The sequence below is a fragment of the Solanum verrucosum genome, unplaced genomic scaffold (assembly GCF_900185275.1).
Source record: "Solanum verrucosum unplaced genomic scaffold, falcon-dt-bn FXZP01000026.1, whole genome shotgun sequence".
NCBI lineage: Eukaryota > Viridiplantae > Streptophyta > Magnoliopsida > Solanales > Solanaceae > Solanum > Solanum verrucosum.
In genome coordinates this window covers 1,154,186-1,173,770 of record NW_026020285.1, presented here as the reverse complement: position 1 = coordinate 1,173,770, position 19,585 = coordinate 1,154,186, and the positions used below count along the sequence as shown (strand labels likewise).

Sequence of the window (19,585 nt, the reverse complement as noted above, 5' to 3'; positions counted from 1 at the left end):
TTATCATTCATAGATCTTGTTTGTCTATTTGTAAATTTGTTCTATTAGTTGGTGGAAATATATATATCAGTGTAGGGTATTGTTATCTTCTTCCTGTGTGCTTGGAAATTTACAGCCTAAAGTTGGAGAGTTTTTGGGTTCCTAACAAGAAGTTCATCATATAGTTTCTTAACTCCCCCCCCAAATTTATCTCTTTAAATAGCAGCTTAATGTCCCATCTAGTGGTTTCCCTCCTTCATGTTAATCCTTGTAACTTGTGAAATGGATGCAGACTAAGTTTGTAAATTGTACTGTTTCTGTTTGGTGGGAAGGGGTCATGAGTGTTAGTTTTTATATCTTTTTCTTTTTGAAAAAGGTTACTGAATATTTGAAGTCCTCTACAAGCATAATATAATGTTAGCCAATTTTGTGTAGATCAGGTTTGGGAAAATGTTCTCACTTAAATCATAATACTATAAGATTTTGGTTAGACAAGAATCTGCCTTTTGAAACCTATTGCTATGGAATTCTAGGGCACTAAAAAGGTGTTTTTTTTGCTTCGCCGGTGGCAAAGGGAGAAATGTCAAAACAAATTTACATAAACTAGTTGGTATTTTATGTGTGTAAGTTCAGGCAAAGGCCTAGATTATCTCCTTTGCATTGTCAGTAGCATCTCGACTCGACTGTGGGGAGAGAGTTTGAAATTGACTTGGTTTGTAATGGATGATGACGGGATAGTGATTGAGGCCTGTTCTGCTGGACCTTCTTTTTTATCAGTTATTTAGCTTGGCTTTAGAGGAAGAAGAAAAGACAAAAACCTTAGGAACTGTGTCTATTAGTAAATATATTCTACCTTACTGAAAAACAAAATGAATTGTGTCTATTAGTGTTTTTGGCTATTAAAGTTTGTTATTTCAACAAAATCATTTTATATATAGCAAGTTCATTCAGCTTGAAGAATGATGCCATGCAGCCATATTGTTCAAAGCATGTTGTTCTATAGCCCTCATCTTGTTTCTGTGTCCTTACTCTGACAGTTCAGGCGGGTGGCTAATCTGTACTTCCTTATGATCTCAATTTTGTCATGCACACCAATCAGGTATTTAACCCTTATTAACTCCCCCTCTTCCCCATACTATGCATTATTTGTGCTGAAAATGAGTGAAAAGTATATCAAGTATCCCGTGGAATTAATCGAGATGGGCGAAAGCTGGCCCGGAGACCACGGTCATTAAAAAAAGAGTGAAAAGTATAGTGTAGAGTATTTTATTGTGTTAATCATCTAGACAAGATTAAAGTTCACTGTTGTGTGATGCTATTGGTGGTTGTTTGCCTTCGCATTAAATAATAAAATTTCACTTTTTTGTTTTTGGTTTGTAAGGCATTTGCAAATTATTTCAAGAAATTAATTTTTATTTTATATATATATACATACATATATATATGTATATATATGTACATACATACATATATATATGTATATATATGTACATACATATATACATGTATATATGTTTTTTTTTTTTTTTTTGAAATTGGTAATGGAAATTAATTTATATTTTGATGACATGTGCTATATTTTCTCATGATTTGCACCTGAAAAAGAACTCTTGTTTGAATACAGTCCTGTAAGTCCAATAACAAATGTGCTTCCTTTGAGCATGGTGCTTCTCGTTTCTCTTATTAAGGAGGCTTGGGAGGACTGGGTAAGTACTATTTCCTTCATTGCCTTCTTTTTCCGTTGGTTCTTAAACTGACTGTATATATATGATATTCTTTAAATAGAGTAATATGCTATTGACACCTTTATCCTTTTACCTCTTTATTAGAAACTATATGCTTATGCTTTCTTTTCTTGTTCCTTCTTTATAACAGAAACGTTTTCAGAATGACAAGTCTATTAATAATTCCTCCATAGACATGTTGCAAGACCAGATTTGGGTAAATGCAACTTGGAAGAAGCTGCAGGCTGGAGATATCGTGAGAGTAAGTATCAACTTTCATGTTGTTTTGATGCTCATCATCAGCATCCATTTATATCTGCTTTGTAACTTTTCTAGGATCTTTATTTAGCTTGTTATGCCAATTGCTTTGTTATATGAGCAAGGATGTGTGTATATCTACAAGTGTGTTACCAGCATGGACACGTTGAATTTCTAGAGGGCTTTTTGTATATTTTGGGAAATTCATATGAAGTATGCCACTGATCTCCTCTACTAACACAGTTCTGCTAGGCAATCTTTGTAACCTATGTAACTAGAACCATACATTGCATCATAGCGTAAGAAGTTCAGCTCATAGTTGAAACTGCATATTGTGGATAATTAGCAGACAAATAAAGATACATATTCTGGTTTGCTTCTTTTGAATTTATCTAGAAGTCAAACTTTGCCGTGGTGTTTTAGGAGCTGAATGTCTGGTCATGACACCAATTAGTGTGATTATATGTCCTTTCAAATGTAGGTTTTGAGTCATCAACAATTGGGATGGGGAAGATGATCTATAGAATTTTTTTTTTTTTTTTGAGAATTAGTTGTCACTCCCCGAGCCTACACCCTGGGCGGGACTGGCACTCGGAGACCATTTCTGGCCCCAAGCGAACCCTTGGCCTGGCTTACTTAACTCAGCGGAAGACTTAACTCAATGAAACAGTCTCAAATAATAACTTAAAGAATAATAAGTTGGCCAAAATGGCACTTAAGTCTTAAACAACATCTGAAAGATAAAGAAAGACATCTGAACTAATAACTATCTGATTGTCTATGAAGCCTCTAAAATACTGAGATGGATGTTGGGACAAACCCCACAACATCCTAATAAATGAAAAGACTGAAAGCGAATAAAAGAGTCCTCCGGAATGCAAGGAGGCTCACCACTGACTCTGAGCTGCTCAATTGGATCAACGAGGTGTTGGATGCTGATCCTGATTACCTGCGTCTGCATCATAATAAGATGCAGGTTAACTGGCATCAGTACATTGAATGTATGAGTATGCGAGTTGGAATGCTAAGCCACACATAGGCTAGAAGGAATCTGAAAGAAACTGAATAACTTACCTGGCTCACTCAACTCAACCTGACTGACTCATTTCAATATAGAGCAATTTAAAGCAAGTGCAATATAAAGAAAAGATGTTTAAAACATGCTATAAACTCTGTGTGTATGCAAAGATACAATAAATCTGAGATGTATGTAGAAATACAAATGAACTGATGTATATAGAAATACAATAACTGCTGTGGGAGTTTCTCTAACTGACAACCATCACATAAGAGCTATAGTGATGATACAACGATCAACCTCACGCTGCCAAAGCATTCTATACCCGACCAAAGGTACAGAACCTGAACTGCCTAATGGATCCACTAGTCTATCTTGAAAAGGATTCATCTAAAAAAAAATATGATCCTTTTCTACCCATGGTGGCTACATGGTTCTATGAGGGCTGTGGATTCTTTGAACGCTCGCTCAATTCGGTGCTCAATACTACTCTCAAAATATACTAGCTCTTATGTTTTTAAAACATACTTCTTTTGTGATTTGATATTAGTGCTCAAAAACTTAGCTCAAAGACTATCTTGGAAATCTCAGTTCCCCTGCTTGCTTCATTTAGAAAGCTATTACTCTTTTCTGAAAACTAGCCTGACTCTTTGGAAATCTCAGTTCCGTTCTTATTTAAATGTGAAAACATTTTAAATCTCTTTGGGAATACTTAGTCCCCATATACTTTTGAAGAAATGAACTTCAAACTTTACTCTTTACTCTTTACTCAACTTGAACTTTAAGTCTTAAAACAAAGTTAAAACATTTGGAAAAGACTTCTGGAAAACTCTAAGAACTCATCTTGACTTGACTCTTACTTCTCTTGACTTTGATCTTAACTTTCCTTGAATTGGATTATGGATTCAAGGTTTATGATCTCATGTTTATGGATGATTTCATGATGTTTAGATGTATTTTAGAATGTTAGAATCGACTAGGAAACATATGTACATCACTTAGGAACACGTACGAGAAGGTGGGGAACGAATGGGGAGAACTGGCATCTCTGGCGCTCTGAGAGGCGTGGGGCGCCATGCCCCAAACCTCAGAGAGCTGGGTGGGGCGCTCTGGCTGGGGCGACGCGCCAGAGGTCAAACCTCAGAGAACAGTTTGGGGCGCGCTGAGAGGCGCGACGCCCCAACCCCTGTACCCAGGTGTTCTCGACTTTTCTCCTCCGTTTTTCATCTCTAAACCCTCCAAACTTCCATGATACTTTGCCCAAACCCCTAGGATCAATTGTACCCTCAGTATACAACCAATCTAACTCGCAAAACAACCCGAAAACATGAATCAGTTCAACACTAGGCATTCAACAATCAACCCACAAGAATTCAACAATGTTCTTCAAGAACTTCACTTTCTTAACATTCAAACAACTCCAATTTCGCTGAATTGAAACAAGTTAGTGTGTGGGTGAACTAACCCAACACGAAAGAAATCTCACATACCTTAATAGGGATCACCCCCGACGAATTCCACTCGCAATCTTAAATGATCTTGGCTAATTCTTGCCTTCTTCTCCCGTTCTTTCTTTCTTTCTTTCTCTCTTCTCCAAGCCCTAAGCGTATTCTAACTTTTCAAAACTGAATTAAGTTCTGTTTTTACCCCTATAAATCCCTAAAAACGAATTAGGAAATTAATTAGAGAAAAGACTACTTTGCCTTTCCCTAAATCCGAATTGAAACTTTCCTCGATCTAACAACCCAACTTTCAGAAGGCATATCTCACTCATACGAAGTCGAAATCGTGCAATCTCGGCGGCGTTCGAAAGATCTCTCCAAGGGCTTTCTAAACATGTCAAGAGCTACTTCTAACTCCTCCTGAGCTAGGAGTTATGGCCGTTTGAAAATGGCCAAAACTCACTTTCTTAACTTAGACAAAATTTCCAGATTTCCTTTTTCTTTCCAAAAATCAATATTTTCATATTTTAAACTCTTTATAGTCGTTTCTAGGTGCGAGATGTTACATTAGTACTGTTGTGTTCTTCAGTGTTAAGGAATACTGACCACCTCCAAAAATTACAAGGTAGTAAGGTTAACCTAAGAAAGCTATCATCTCATCTGCTTCCTCTATACAATTTCCTTTACACCAAGAAAAAAAGACACTAAACAGTTCCATTTCACATCATTAATGAACTTGATCTTGTCTTCAAAACATCTTCCATTCCTTTCCTTCCATAGTGTCCACCATATGCATGGCGGTATTATCCTCCACCATTTTTTCCGACTCTTGCTACCCCCCTCTTCTCATCCAGGAGCTCATCAAATCTGCAGTATGTTTAGGCATTGTCTATTCCGTCTTTGTAAGACTGCGGAACAGGTTCCACAGTTGTGTAGTGAACTTGCAATGCAAAAAAACACTGTTGTTTGTCTCTCTAGTTTCATTGCACAAAAAACATCTTGTCACTACTACTCTCCCCTTCTTTTGTAGAACCTCATGCGTAAGGCATGCTCTCTTCACCACTAACCAGCTGAAACATTTAATCTTGGTGGGAGCCATGCTTTTCCAGATGTTCTATGGAAACTTACTACTCCTTTTGTTTCATTTGTTCGTCTTACTCTTCTTTTAAGTCCATTTCAAAAAGAATGTCTCTTTCCCTTTTTGACGACCTTTTAATTCCAACTTTTTATATGATATGTTTAAGACCACAACATTAAAGACATATCGGTACACTCTGCATATCTTTAATTTAAGTCAAAAATTTCTTCTTTACTTTCTTTAACTCCATATGAATGTGAAATCAAAATCAGACAAACAAATTGAAATGAAGGCAATGACAAATAAAAGAAACAAAAGTTATTTAACCTTACATTTCTCACCTTGGTGGAACTAAAGTGCATTTGTAGAAAACACGATACAATTAATGTTCACTTTCAATTATGCAAAAGTGCTAGACTGTGTTTTCAAAGGTGTTTTTGGGGAGAGTCTCGGGGTGGGGTGTACTAAAAACGTTTCGGGGCATAAATGGAAGACGTAGATCCATAGGGCGTACGCCTTAGAATTTGAGGCGTAAGCTCCGGAAGCAAAAGCGTACACCTTGAGTGTTAAATTTGATGTTTGTTATTTTAAAAATATATTTGCTATGTTTCTTTTTTAATTTTGGTGTAATGATATTTATACTCTATGCTATCATGTTTTTACGTTGTAGTGATTTTTTCTCAAGTATATAAATAGGGAAAATGATTCTCATATAAAATGACACTGCTATAAATAGTTTTCTTAGATGATTATGCCTGAATAGGATAGGAATTCGATAACACTATATTCGTGAGTCAACTTTATCCAGTTTTTGTCATTGCTCTTACACATTTTATTCTTCTCCTTTTTAATACATTAATAAAAATCAATTCAAATATTAGTTGAGGATGGGGAAAGACTAGTAGATGTGGAGATCGATGATGGAGTGGATGATAATTTCATTTTAATGATTATCTCAACTATTATCATTTTTAGTGTTGTTGCCTATCTCAAATAATAATTATAATATTTTTTTCGATATTATTGGTCATGTATTTGAATTTATTTGCAAAATTATTGAGAGACTTACTTTTTTTTTAAAAAAAACTGGTAACTTAAATTTACTTTTGTTTATTTACTTAGTAATAAAATTGTAAAATTAAAGATATATGAGACACGCCCTGAAGATCCATAAGACTTATGCCTCGTGTTATGGTTTAACCCCGTGTTGCGTAAAACATCTCACCTCACGCCCCTGCCTTTTAAAACACTAGTGCTAGATTATTGATTATACTATTCATTCATTGCACATCACTATCAGCAGTATCCGGTGTAGTTTTTTGTCCTTCATTATATGTTACTACATGTTATTTCTTGTGCTTTAGTTGTCGCACTATTTTGCTATTGCTAGTGTTCCTTTGCTCTGAACGCTATGTAATACTTTCTCTTTTATTTTCCATGTCTTCTTTACTCTTGTCTTTTCTTTTTCTTACTGCTCTGATATGCAATACTTGAGCCGAGGGTCTCCCGAAACAACCTTTCTACCTCCACGAGGTAGAGGTAAGGTACACTCTGTCCTCCCCAGACTCCAGTTTGGGATTTCACTGGGTTTGTTGTTGTTATTGGACCTAATGATTAAAAAAGAAGAAGAGAGGAGCGTGGACCTCCAGTTATTTAGAATGTTACAGCTTTTCAATATGGTTGAATCTGAAGTGCTCTATGAAAAATACAGTCTGCTTGTTCAGTTTAGTCATTGTCCTTTCAGCATGGGAATAGGCCATTACAGATATGTGATTGACATTCGGGATGCGCACCTCACAAATGGAAAATGCTCTTTACTAACTCCTCCCTAAATATTTGATTTGGGAAGGAATTCAATCCTGTTCCTCAAATGTAGTTTTAGCACTTTGGTTTTTTATACAAGTTATGAAGACCAATGAGAGGCAGTTCTTTTCATTATTCGAAAAAATGTAAGTTTGTACAAGCTCTCCTTTTTCTTGCAGGTTAAGCAGGATGAGTTCTTTCCGGCAGATCTTATTTTTCTTGCCAGCACAAACCCAGATGGGGTCTGCTACATTGAGGTTGTACTTGATCCACATCTAGTTTCTTATTTACTTGTCCGAAAAGATAGGTTGATCTAAATTATTTGGAGAAGAGGTGTTTGGATAATATCATAAATAAATATATTGGTTCTCATCTTTTTCATCCTGTTCTTTCCTAACTGGCACATGGATTTACTCAGACGGCAAATTTGGATGGTGAAACTAATTTAAAGATCAGAAAGGCACTGGAGAAGACCTGGGATTATGTGTCTCCTGAGAAAATATCTACATTCAGAGGTTTGGTTTCTCTGCTGCTGTTGACCAATCAAATGTTTTTGCATGATAATGCCTGTAACTTTGACATTTTGTAGTACTAGCGCAATGAAATTACTTCTAGTCTAGTGGAAGATCCACATGTAGCATATAGCCTTCGAAATAGACATGCTGCATTCCTTCTTTCCAGATTTTCCAATGCAGGCTGCTTGATATCCTTCGATGTGCTAGATTTGTTTTTAGGCCATGAAAAGTTAAGCGAGGCTATTTTATAGCTGGTTTCTTTCTTAAAATGTACTTTGTAACACAGATAGTCGCTGTTTAGTTACAACTACTTCACCTCTAAGTTCATATCTGGTTAATATATCTTCAGATCTCAGCATGAAGTGCACAAGTCAAGCCATTGTGCACGGACCATCCATGAGATGAACATGTAAATTCAAATATTTATCTGCTATATATATCTCTCTTATCTCTCTTTCTATATACTTTTATAAAAGTGGGAAGCCCTAAACTAAAAGTTGAAAGACCAAAATACCCTTTTAATAATATATATTTAAGAATAATAATTAAATAAAAAATCTCTATATATCTTTTTTTTTTTTTCAGGAAAAGAATAGATCCGATTATAGAATTGGGGAGTGGAAAACATGAACTAAAAAGCTATATATCTATACTATTATAAAAGTGGAGTGGAAAACATGAACTAAAAAGCTGAAAGACCACTATACCTTTTTAATAATGTACAACTACATTTAATAATAATAATAATTCAATAAAAACTACAAAGTATTGATTTATCTTGTCTTGTCTATATAGTTTTGTTCTTTCATTAAGTAACTAATTTTCTAAGAGACTACTTGGTCGTTAGGAAAGAACTTTTCAAATGTTTAGTCATTTTATTGAAAGGACCTAACTCATTGTGAGAAAAAAGACGCAACTCTTTGTTTATTTTATAATATAATTATACTTAGTTATTCAATGTGGCTTTTATGGTTGGTGTTCTGAACTAATTAATTAATATTGATATAGGAAGGATTAATTTGTTTTTTTTCCTATAATTGTACTGAGTTCTAATAAAATAAACATGAAGGAAGAATGAAACTAAAAACGTCTATATTTTCATGTCAAATAATGTAAAACAGGTGAATGATAAGAAATGAATGAAAAAAATAGTCAATAAGCACTTTTGAGCTATGTTTACTTCCAAAATATGTAAATATTCATACTCAATTTGCATAAGATACATGATCAAATTCCTGAAAATTGTCTTTTAGAAATGGTAGTTTTTGTGAGGATAGAGTGTACGTAGACCTTACCCCTACCTCGTGAGGGTAGGTAAGGTTGTTTTTGATAAACCCTTGGCTCAAGGAAATTTGAACAAAGCAGTAATAACAACCTGTAACAACAACAAAATAGTATAATAAAGAAAGTGAAAGAAACAGTCAGGTAATACTAGAGGTCAAAGAATAAGCAAACATATAAATAATATTAATACTCCTAATACAGTAAAGATATACGCTCCACGACGTGCTAACCCTTTAATTTGATACTCGAACCCCACACCCTCCTATCAAGGGTCATGCCGTCGGTAAGCTGAAGTTATACTTATCCTACCTAATCACCTGTCCCGAGACTTCTTAAGCCTACCTCTCCTTATCCTTAGGTCCACCATGACCAGCCCCTCACACCTCCTCACTGAGGCATTTACGCATCTCCTCTGCACATGTATGAACCATGTCAACCTCCCTTCCCGCATCTTCTCCACCACGGCGGCCACTCTTATTCCGAATCTCTTCATTCCTAATCTTATCTCATCCATCTCAACATCCTCATTTCTGCTACTTTCATCTTTTGGACATGAGTGTTCGTGGCTGGCCAACACTCTGCCCCATGCAACATAGTTGCTCTAACCATTGTCACTCCGTAGAACTTACCTTTTAGTTTTGATGGCACGTTCTTATCACAAAAAACTCCGGATGTGACCCCTAGTGATTTATTAAGAAAATATCAAATGGGATTTGATCGTTCTTTAATCAGTATTCTAGCTTACTAGCTTACTGCATCTTAAGTTGAAATAAACCAAATTTGTGAGCACATGAAGAATATTATGTTGAATTAACATCAACTGAAAAGAGCCAATGTAGGTCTATTTAAATTAATATTAAAAGGAAAAGGAGAGAAAATTGATGCACCAGACGCTCCAGTCACCGCTTTTAGTATATGCTTGTGTATATTCTTTCATCGTTCTTTCTATATGTTTATTCAACTATTCATATGGTTTTCTTTTTGTGTGTGTGTGTGCAGTGTAAGCATCAACTAGGTAGAAGACTTTCTGAGATATATAAAGTTGTCTAACAATGAGCTCTTTGTCATCTTTTATTAACTTTGTTGCCTAGTAATCTAAACTAACAAGGTAATAGATATACATTTGAGTCTGGATAAAAAAAGTGTTAACCTTTTTGTTATATTTGAATAAATTATTTGGATTTGATATTTCTGGTTCAGCAAATGTGCAGTATCTCTTGTCATTATTAAAAAAATATTGTATCGCAAAATGATGAATTTTAACTATATATATTTTATAAAAATATGCGAGTTATAAAAATAGGAATAAAACTGTTCATTTATAGCACTGCGACAAGGAAGATTAAACTGCTAATTCATCTCTACTTTACATTCATGACAACCGTGTTGAAACTCATATTTAACTATTAAATGTTTAATCATCTTAAAGATTAATATTCTTTTTTCCATTTACAAAAGTTAAATTTTCTATTGTTCATATATGTCATTCGTGTTTAGTATCAAATTTTAGAAAATTTATGTTACTTTCAAATATCTTAATTATATTGAAATATCAAGTTAATTATAGTTAAATAAAATTAAAATATTAAGCATATTAACTTCCAATCCGGGAAACAATCTTCAATTTGAGATGCACGGAGTATTTTCTTGCCCTTCAATTTAATTATAGTTCTAATGACTGCCTACTTTTGTTGTGTTGTTAGTTATCTTTAAGTATCTTTGTGGAGTCAAAAGATGTTTAATTGATTTTTTAATTAGAGTCTCTCCCAAAACGGTTTATCGGGTTGAGATGAAAAAAGGAAAAGAAAACAGACATCTACGAAATACATTAGAAATCTGTTGTTTTTGAAATTGGTAAAAAATAATTTATTTTAGCTCAAATAGAATCATATCACCATATATTATGCAACAAAAATTATCATCATCATCATCATTTGGCAGACAATTCCAATATTTTCCAGACAAATTTGTGGACGTTCATAATAATGTAAATTACTCAGAAGTAGGATGATATAGTTAGTTAATTTCAAGGTCCTAAATACTGGAAAAAATAACAGGGAAGGTATTAAACTTGTGTTATGTAGTATTTGTTCAATATTGATGTAAAAACACATTTTAATTGTGTGGTTTGATGGTATCCGATGTATATCAGATCCTTGGAAAAATATTTTGCATGCAAATTTAATACTCCCTCCGTCTCAATTTAAGTGTCTAGTTAGTTTGGACATGGAATTTATGAAATAAAGGGAGACTTTTGAATCTTGTGGTCTTAAATTAAAGATGTGTGTAGTCCTTTAAAACTTGTGATCTTAAACTTGCCATGTAGGATCTTAGAATTGGAAAACTTGCTAAATATAGACTCTTTTTGGGACAAACTAAAAGGAAAGTAAGACACTAAAATTAGGATGGAGGGAGTAATAACTAACACAGGATACAACATGCAATGCATTTTTCAAGAACTAGTCTATATACGTCAAAGAAAGATGTTTTTTAAAAACCTTTAAGATGTGCAACCATGTGTATCATGATCTCCTGCAGATGCTTCCCAGCAGAAATGTTATTGCTTATGGTATATCAGAATTATGATGACGAATATCAATTTTGTCTGTTCTATAGTGAAAGCCTGATCAATTTGTTTCCAACTTTAAGAATACTTTACCCTTATACAATGGCGTGTTTGATGTGATCTCCTGCATTTTTCTTTTACCAGGTGAGTTACAATGTGAGCAACCTAATAACTCATTGTACACATTCACTGGCAATCTGATAATTCAAAAGCAAACCTTACCACTTAGTCCAAACCAACTTCTTTTACGGGTATGAACTCTTTTTGTTATGTTGTTTTCCAATTTGTTTTATTTTATGGCTCTGGTTTTAAGTATTGTATGTTATACACTTATAAGAAAAAAGTACTGCATAAGTTGTGTCTTAGTTATAGTTCAAGGTAAATGCATCTTCAAGCAAATATCCACGATGACCATGATCTAGTTGTGTCAATTCCTTTTTATGACCTATCTTTGACCTTTTGTCTGCTAATTGTGATATTTCTTCTCTAACTCATAGTACATTTGGTGAATTTTACTTTCATGTTTTCTTCTTGATATCGCTGTATTTCTTCCAGGGTTGCAGTCTGAGAAACACTCAGTACATTGTTGGGGCTGTCATTTTCACTGGGCATGAAACAAAGGTATTACATCTTAATTGAAGTTATAATTTAGCCTTTTCTCTACCCTTTTCTTTGTTCTGTTGTTCTCTTTTTGAGGGTGCATCATCATACCTTTATATAGCATTCTTGTCAAGAAGTTTCAAAGAAGTAGGTTAATGTCATCATCTATTCAGTAATGATGTTCTCTCGAACTATTTTGCTGCATTTGTGGTATAAAGTTACAGTAGCAACCTTTTTTTAAATGATATTTTATGTTGTGGTTTCTGCTTCTTTTTGCTTTGTGGCCTGTTAGAATAGGAATAGGTTTATACAATCCTATTAAAATAGGAATATGTTTATACAATCCTATTTGATGTTTATACAATCTTATTTGAATAGGAATAGGTTTATACACTCCTATTAGAATAGGAATAGTAATAGAAATAGAAATAGGAATACTAAATAGTATCCTACTTGGGAAAAGATTGTATTCTAGGGTCTATAAATAGGGTCTCAATGTAATAATGTTAACAACACAACAATTCAATAATATTCTTCTCATATATTTCTCACATGGTATCAGAGCCTCTACGATCTTGGTAGAAAATCTAAGAGCTTCCGCTGCCGGCGGGCGGCTATTACTCATATATGCCGCCCATCTGGCCAACAATTATGTTAGCAAAAGTTGGGTCACCGTGTATCTTTCTGGTGACTATTTTCTCACATCTAATTTGTATAGCACCGTGCCATCATTACGGTGACTACTTTCTTATATTTAATTTGTGTAGCACCGTGCCATCATTCCGGTGACTACTTTTTCATATTTAATTTTTGTAGCACTGTGTCATCATTCCGGTGACTACTTTTTCATATTTAATTTATGTAGCACTATGTCATCATTCCAGTGACTACTTTTTCATATATAATTTGTGTAGCGCCGTGACATCCTTCCGGTGACTACCTTTTTTTTGCATATCTGATTTGCGTAGCACTGTGCATCTCTCCGAACTACTTTTCATATTTAATTTGTGTAGTACCGTGGATTTTTCCGAACTATTTTCTCATATCTGAGTTGCATAGCATCATGTGTCTTTTCAGTGACTCCTCAAATTTGATTTGCATAGTTTCATTCGTCTTTCTAGTGACTCCTCAAATCTGATTTGCGTAGGGTTGTGCCATCATTCCAACCCTACCCGTATAATTTTTCTTTTTCAGCAGGGTTGTGCCATCATTCCGACCCTACCCATATTATTTCTCTTTTTCAATAGGGTTGTTCCATCAATTCGAACTATCCTATATTATTTCTATTTTCTAGTTGGGTTGTGGCATCATTCTGACCCTACCCATGTAATTTTATTTCTTAGATTGTGACCACTTTTAGCCATCAAATCTAATACTCCGACATATGAGCATGTTCTGGCCAGTTTTTCGGTGACTTGTTTGATATCGACTCGTCTATTGATTTCAACATGATCCATATACTTTATACTAGATTTTGAGCACTTACAACGACCGTTGCATTGTGAAGAAGTCTATTAGAGCAACCACCTAATTTTGTTGCTCATGGGGAGTTTAGTAGCCTTGTATGTTGATTACGTAAGTCACTCTATGGTCTGAAACAGTCCTTGCAAGCTTGGCTTGGGAAGTTCCAACACTGTAATTTTATCACTCAGTGTTTTATCGGCATTATGTATCAAATTCAGTATTTCATGAGAAGACCAAACACATTGAGATTGATTGTCAATTTTGTGAAGTCGAGTGATCAACTTGCAGATATCTCACCAAGCCCCTCATCAGTCCTCGTGTTAATTACATTTGTAACAAGCTAGGTACATGAATTGTATGCACTAGCTTGAGGGGGAGTGTTAGAATAGGAATAGGTTTATACAATCCTATTAAAATAGGAATATGTTTATACAATCCTATTTGATGTTTATACAATCTTATTTGAATAGGAATAGGTTTATACACTCCTATTAGAATAGGAATAGTAATAGAAATAGAAATAGGAATACTAAATAGTATCCTACTTGGGAAAGGATTGTATTCTAGGGTCTATAAATAGGGTCTCAATGTAATAATGTTAACAACACAACAATTCAATAATATTCTTCTCATATATTTCTCACATGGCCTTTGTTGCTTGGCTGTTCACTTTGGTTCTTATTCTCAGTTGCTTCTGCCAAATGAGTTTAACTACAGGTTATGATGAATTCTATGAAAATTCCTTCCAAGAGAAGCACTTTGGAGAAGAAACTTGACAAACTTATTATCGCTCTTTTTAGCACTCTCTTGTGCATGTGTCTCTTGGGAGCCATAGGCAGGTTTGATCAATTGCTATACCCATTCTGCCATGTTGGAACTTCTGTTATATTCTCCTCCATGCTGAAAATTTTGGATTTGCTTGAAATTTTGCAGCGGTATCTTTATAGATAAGAAGTATTATTATTTGCGCTTCGAAACTGGCAAAAATGCAGATCCACAGTCCGACCCGGACAATAGATTTGTGGTAATCATATATTTTCTGACTTGATCATCTTTCATTTGGCTGTGCAGTAGTTATATTTCTGTCTCTAATTTCTCTTTTGCTGTCTGCTCAGGTTGCAGTTTTGACCATGTTCACCTTAATCACTTTGTATTCACCGATTATTCCAATCTCTCTCTATGTCTCCGTTGAGGTAGATTATGTCAGTTTTCATTGTATTTTATTTTGTTGCTTTGCTGAATTTTTATCTAATATTCCATCCGCTTTGGTTCTCTTTTCTGTTCTTCACTTTCAGATGATTAAATTTGTACAATCCAATAAATTCATCAATAACGACTTGCACATGTACCATGCTGAGAGTAATACCGCTGCTCAGGCAAGAACATCTAATTTGAATGAGGAGCTTGGGCAGGTAAATGTTTAATGCTGTTATGAAGTGGTTGTTGAAATTAATTTGTTTAGACAACCTCTATGTGCACTAACATTAACAGTAGTTTTGCACAAGAAGTAAACAACAGTATTTTCTTCAGTTTTTCCCCTCAGCAAACGCAGTGTGTTCTTAACAAATGAGTTTTTGAGCCATTGACAACTACTTTATGGACAGGTGGAATACATATTCTCTGACAAAACTGGAACTCTTACGAGGAACTTGATGGAGTTTTTCAAGTGTTCAATCGGTGGAGAGATATATGGTACAGGTGTTAGTGAAATTGAGATGGGAACTGCTCAGCGAAATGGGCTGAAAGTTGAGGTAAATATATTCTTGGGCAAGATATGGCAGATTCATGGCTCTGTCTTGTATTGATCTAGAGAATTGTTACAGGTTAAGAAATCATCAACAGAAGCACGAGAGAAAGGTTTCAATTTTAATGACGCTAGGCTGATGCGAGGTGCCTGGAGGAATGAACCTAATCCTGATTCATGCAGGGTAAATATTTGATTATCATGTGTGGAAGAAAAGGGGAACATGAGTTCCTTTTATAGTAATAATTGTTACATTTGAACAATCAAATATCACGGATTAGCTTTTTAAAAGATAAACAAATAAAATAAAATTCTGTCTTTATAATATTTTGTTTTCTTAATTGAATCTTAAGTTTTTCCGCTTCTTACTTATGAAGTTTGTGGTATCAAATTCACCCAAATCTTTAAGCAACACTAGATCAGTAGTGAAAATTTGTATTTCTTTATCGTCTTGCTTTCTTCTCTGTCATTTTTTTTATGTTAATTATCTCTGTGTAGACTTAGACAAACAATAAAGTATCCTTCAATAACATAAACCTTTTTAGAGAGGCAGATCATGCAATTAAGAGTTCCTCCTTGCTACTTTTAGATGAAGTGGTTCCACAATTGTAATCTAAGGCTTCAATTAATAGTATAGCACTTTGTGGTTTGTACTTCCATTTCTTTCCAAATTCAATGTCCATGTTTGACTTGATATATGTGATCTGGTTTTGTTTGGGGAAAATATGGGCTTCTAGTTGTGTTTTTGATTGTATAGTATCAAAATAGATAACATTATATTACGAGGGTTGAAGTGAGTCGGATGTAACTTCTTCTATCATATAATATATCATAGAACTTTCTTTCTTAGGAAAGAAAAAATTATTTTAAGATGATGGAAAAAGAACAGGTAAGATTTTATGAAGGGACTTGGGAGTTTAAACTTGCAGGGTATCTTCTTGTGTGTAAATTTTCAGCTTCATATTGAGTTGTCCTTGTGCAGAAAGCTTTCACATGGGTACACTAAACTTATTTATCTAGCAACTACATTGCTAGTTTAATGAGGCCAAGGTTGTTTGTTCAGGAATTTTTCAAATGCCTTGCTATATGCCATACTGTTCTTCCTGAAGGTGAAGAGACCCCAGAAAAAATACGATATCAAGCAGCATCCCCAGATGAGTCTGCTTTGGTTGTAGCAGCAAAGAACTTTGGCTTCTTCTTTTACAAGTGCGTGTCTTTAGAATTTCTGTTACATTTGTGTTGTCTGCCTTAAGGCTCTCTTTTGTTGAAACTTCGTCTATGAAATAAATGTAGAAGGTTACTAACATACACCATTAGGTTGGAAGATTCAGTAATGCAGTTTTTTTACATATCAAAGTAGTGAAAATAGTCCTTATCTGATGAGAGCACACTCGTCGTAAGGACGCTGTTGCAGTAATCTGGTTTCTCTTGTTATTTTATTCCGGCATGTGTGAAGAGAATAGAGCTGATATATGTAAGTCATTATCTGATTGGAGAGTACTTGTCATCAGAAAGCCACTGTAGTATCCGGTTCCTGCTGTTATTTACTTATTTAATTCAAGCATGTTATGAGAGAATCATCACGCAACATTTGCAGTAAGGTGCCGCTCCTGGTGCCAGCTTCAGAGGTGAGTTCTCGGGGAAGGGGCGGAGAGAGTTCCAATTGATGGATAGGCTAATAAAATAGATAGTTTTTGTTTCTTTATGGTGGGCTACTTCTGAGTCACGTGCGTTATTTTTCTCAGATATTGATGAACTTAGATTGTTTTTTTTTTTTGGCGAGTAATAGACCAACTTTAAGAAACAAAAGAAAAGTTAGCTGTGCGATGGTTAGTGGAAGATATCTATCCAAAGGACATTGTGTTAGGACTAGAGTTCTTCTACTAAACATCTTCGAGGTGTCAGATTCTGCAAAGAGTTTTGTCATACTGCTTTGTGGAACTGTTACTGCTATCTTTTCTATTTTCAGCTGGGTCACTTTTAACCATGACTATAAAATTTTCTGCAGACGTACACCAACTATGATTTATGTGCGTGAGTCACATGTTGAAAAGATGGGGAAGATTCAAGATGTTCCTTATGAGATTCTAAATGTTCTTGAATTCAACAGGTGTCAGTACATCCTAGCTTGTATATCAATTTTGATTACCTGCATGATGGTAACTTGGTTGACCATTATCTATTTGTTTCGTGTTTAGTACGAGAAAGCGCCAGTCTGTTGTATGTCGCTATCCTGAAGGCAGATTGGTTCTCTACTGTAAGGTAGGAACTTTATATGTAAAGATACATTCTAGGAGATTAGTCTAGTAAGAAAATTATCATAGTCTACTTTTCTCAGGGTGCAGATAATGTAATTTATGAGAGGTTGCGTGACGGAGACAATGATTTGAGGAAAAGAACTAGGGAACACTTGGAGCAATTTGGGGCTGCTGGACTTCGGACACTTTGCTTGGCTTATAGAGATGTAACCCCCGATGAGTATGAAAAATGGAATGAGAAATTCATTCAAGCAAAATCTTCTCTCCGGGACCGTGAGAAGAAATTGGATGAGGTTAGCATAGTGTGATGTATTTCCCTTTATGTTTGTATCTTCTTTCCAGATTTGCACCTTTTTAATTGTTCTGATTCTGCTTTCTTTTTGGGATTGACTTTTGTCTTGATTGTTTATCCATCTGTTTTGTAGTGATGTCATTTTAGTTTGAGTGGCGAAGTGCAATTATGTTCTTATGCATTTAAGTCCTAATTTCCATCAGATTTGCTTGTTCTAGCCATAATATGCTCATCATCGAACAATTTTTTTAATTAAAGAGAGCTGGTTTTCTTTTGTCAGTTTGTGATGCCAAATACACTGCTCATGTATTGCACTGTGTAGTCCTGATTATTAAAAGCTTCTTGTTTTTCTTTTTCTCGACCCTGGTTCCTGCCTTGAGAAACACACCTGAAGTTGTTTTGCCAACTGTAATCTTTCTAGACTCTTTATCCAAACAAAGAAGAAGAAAAAAATGTGATCATCCTAGAGACTGGGATAATGTATCTATCACCTGCATAAAATATGACTACTAAATGGTTTATTTTAAATTTTAAGCTCCTATTCATATTGTCTCCATTCTTAAATCACAAAATATAAATGGATGGAAGTAATTTATTGGGTGATAATTATATAACCATAGTTGTTGTTACCCTCACAATTATGTGCTTAACTTGGAAGTCTAACTCCTGTTATTGTTGATGTCAATGTTTTGTTGGTGGTCAAAAGAGTCTAAGCATTTAGCATTTTACAGGTGGCAGAACTGATAGAAAAGGAACTTGTCTTGATTGGATCCACTGCCATAGAAGATAAGCTTCAAGAAGGTGTACCTGAGTGCATAGAAACTCTTTCAAGGGCTGGAATTAAGATTTGGGTGCTTACTGGTGACAAATTGGAAACAGCGATAAATATAGCTTATGGTTGGCAATTTCGCATTGATGATAGACAGTTTTATCATTTTTTAAATCTTGATTCTACTTGCACCATCTTATCCTAGTTTCATTTGTATCTATTGCAGCATGCAAGTTAATCAATAACAGCATGAAACAATTTATCATTAGTTCTGAAACTGATGCAATCAGAGAAGTGGAAGATAGAGTGAGCACTACTTTTCAATGTTCATGTTTGTCAGTTTCAAAATATACACTGTTTAACAATTTGTTTTGTGTTCATCCGCAGGGTGATCTAGTGGAGCTTGCTCGTTTTATGAAAGAAACAGTGCAGAATGAGCTTAAAAGATGTTATGAGGAAGCGCAAGAGCATCTTCATTCTGTTTCTGGACCAAAATTAGCACTAGTAATTGATGGGAAGTGTTTGATGTATGCACTAGACCCGAGTCTTCGTGTAATGCTGTTGAATTTAAGCTTAAATTGCAGTGCAGTGGTTTGCTGTCGTGTTTCTCCTTTGCAGAAAGCACAGGTGAGGTCATGTTGGTGGTCTTTTTTTGAATGGTTACAACAGTAGTAACTTGCCTTTGGTCATTCTATGACTATCTTTCTGTCTGTTAAATAGACAACAACAACAACATCGCCTCAGTCCCAAGAAAGTTGGGTTCTGTTGAATGTCACTTTATTTATTCCTAT

At 34.9% G+C, this 19,585-nt stretch overlaps 1 protein-coding gene across 2 annotated transcripts in view; it reads left to right on the top strand.

The window, feature by feature from the left end:
• Positions 1-19,585, top strand: part of LOC125834246 (phospholipid-transporting ATPase 3-like) — a 33,341-nt gene that overhangs the window by 8,287 nt on the left and 5,469 nt on the right. Inside the window, exons 3-22 of one of the 2 annotated variants that reach the window (XM_049513413.1) lie at positions 1,017-1,078; positions 1,604-1,685; positions 1,855-1,965; positions 7,482-7,559; positions 7,721-7,817; positions 11,812-11,918; positions 12,223-12,288; positions 14,449-14,570; positions 14,665-14,755; positions 14,847-14,924; positions 15,027-15,143; positions 15,336-15,482; positions 15,555-15,659; positions 16,539-16,681; positions 17,484-17,585; positions 17,674-17,737; positions 17,814-18,026; positions 18,757-18,922; positions 19,021-19,100; positions 19,182-19,421. In XM_049513413.1, coding sequence (XP_049369370.1) covers positions 1,017-1,078; positions 1,604-1,685; positions 1,855-1,965; positions 7,482-7,559; positions 7,721-7,817; positions 11,812-11,918; positions 12,223-12,288; positions 14,449-14,570; positions 14,665-14,755; positions 14,847-14,924; positions 15,027-15,143; positions 15,336-15,482; positions 15,555-15,659; positions 16,539-16,681; positions 17,484-17,585; positions 17,674-17,737; positions 17,814-18,026; positions 18,757-18,922; positions 19,021-19,100; positions 19,182-19,421 — 2,271 coding nt within the window. Of the gene's footprint in view, positions 1-1,016; positions 1,079-1,603; positions 1,686-1,854; positions 1,966-7,481; positions 7,560-7,720; positions 7,818-11,811; positions 11,919-12,222; positions 12,289-14,448; positions 14,571-14,664; positions 14,756-14,846; positions 14,925-15,026; positions 15,144-15,335; positions 15,485-15,554; positions 15,660-16,538; positions 16,682-17,483; positions 17,586-17,673; positions 17,738-17,813; positions 18,027-18,756; positions 18,923-19,020; positions 19,101-19,181; positions 19,422-19,585 lie in introns of both variants that reach the window. The other variant, XM_049513414.1, reaches the window with a different exon arrangement.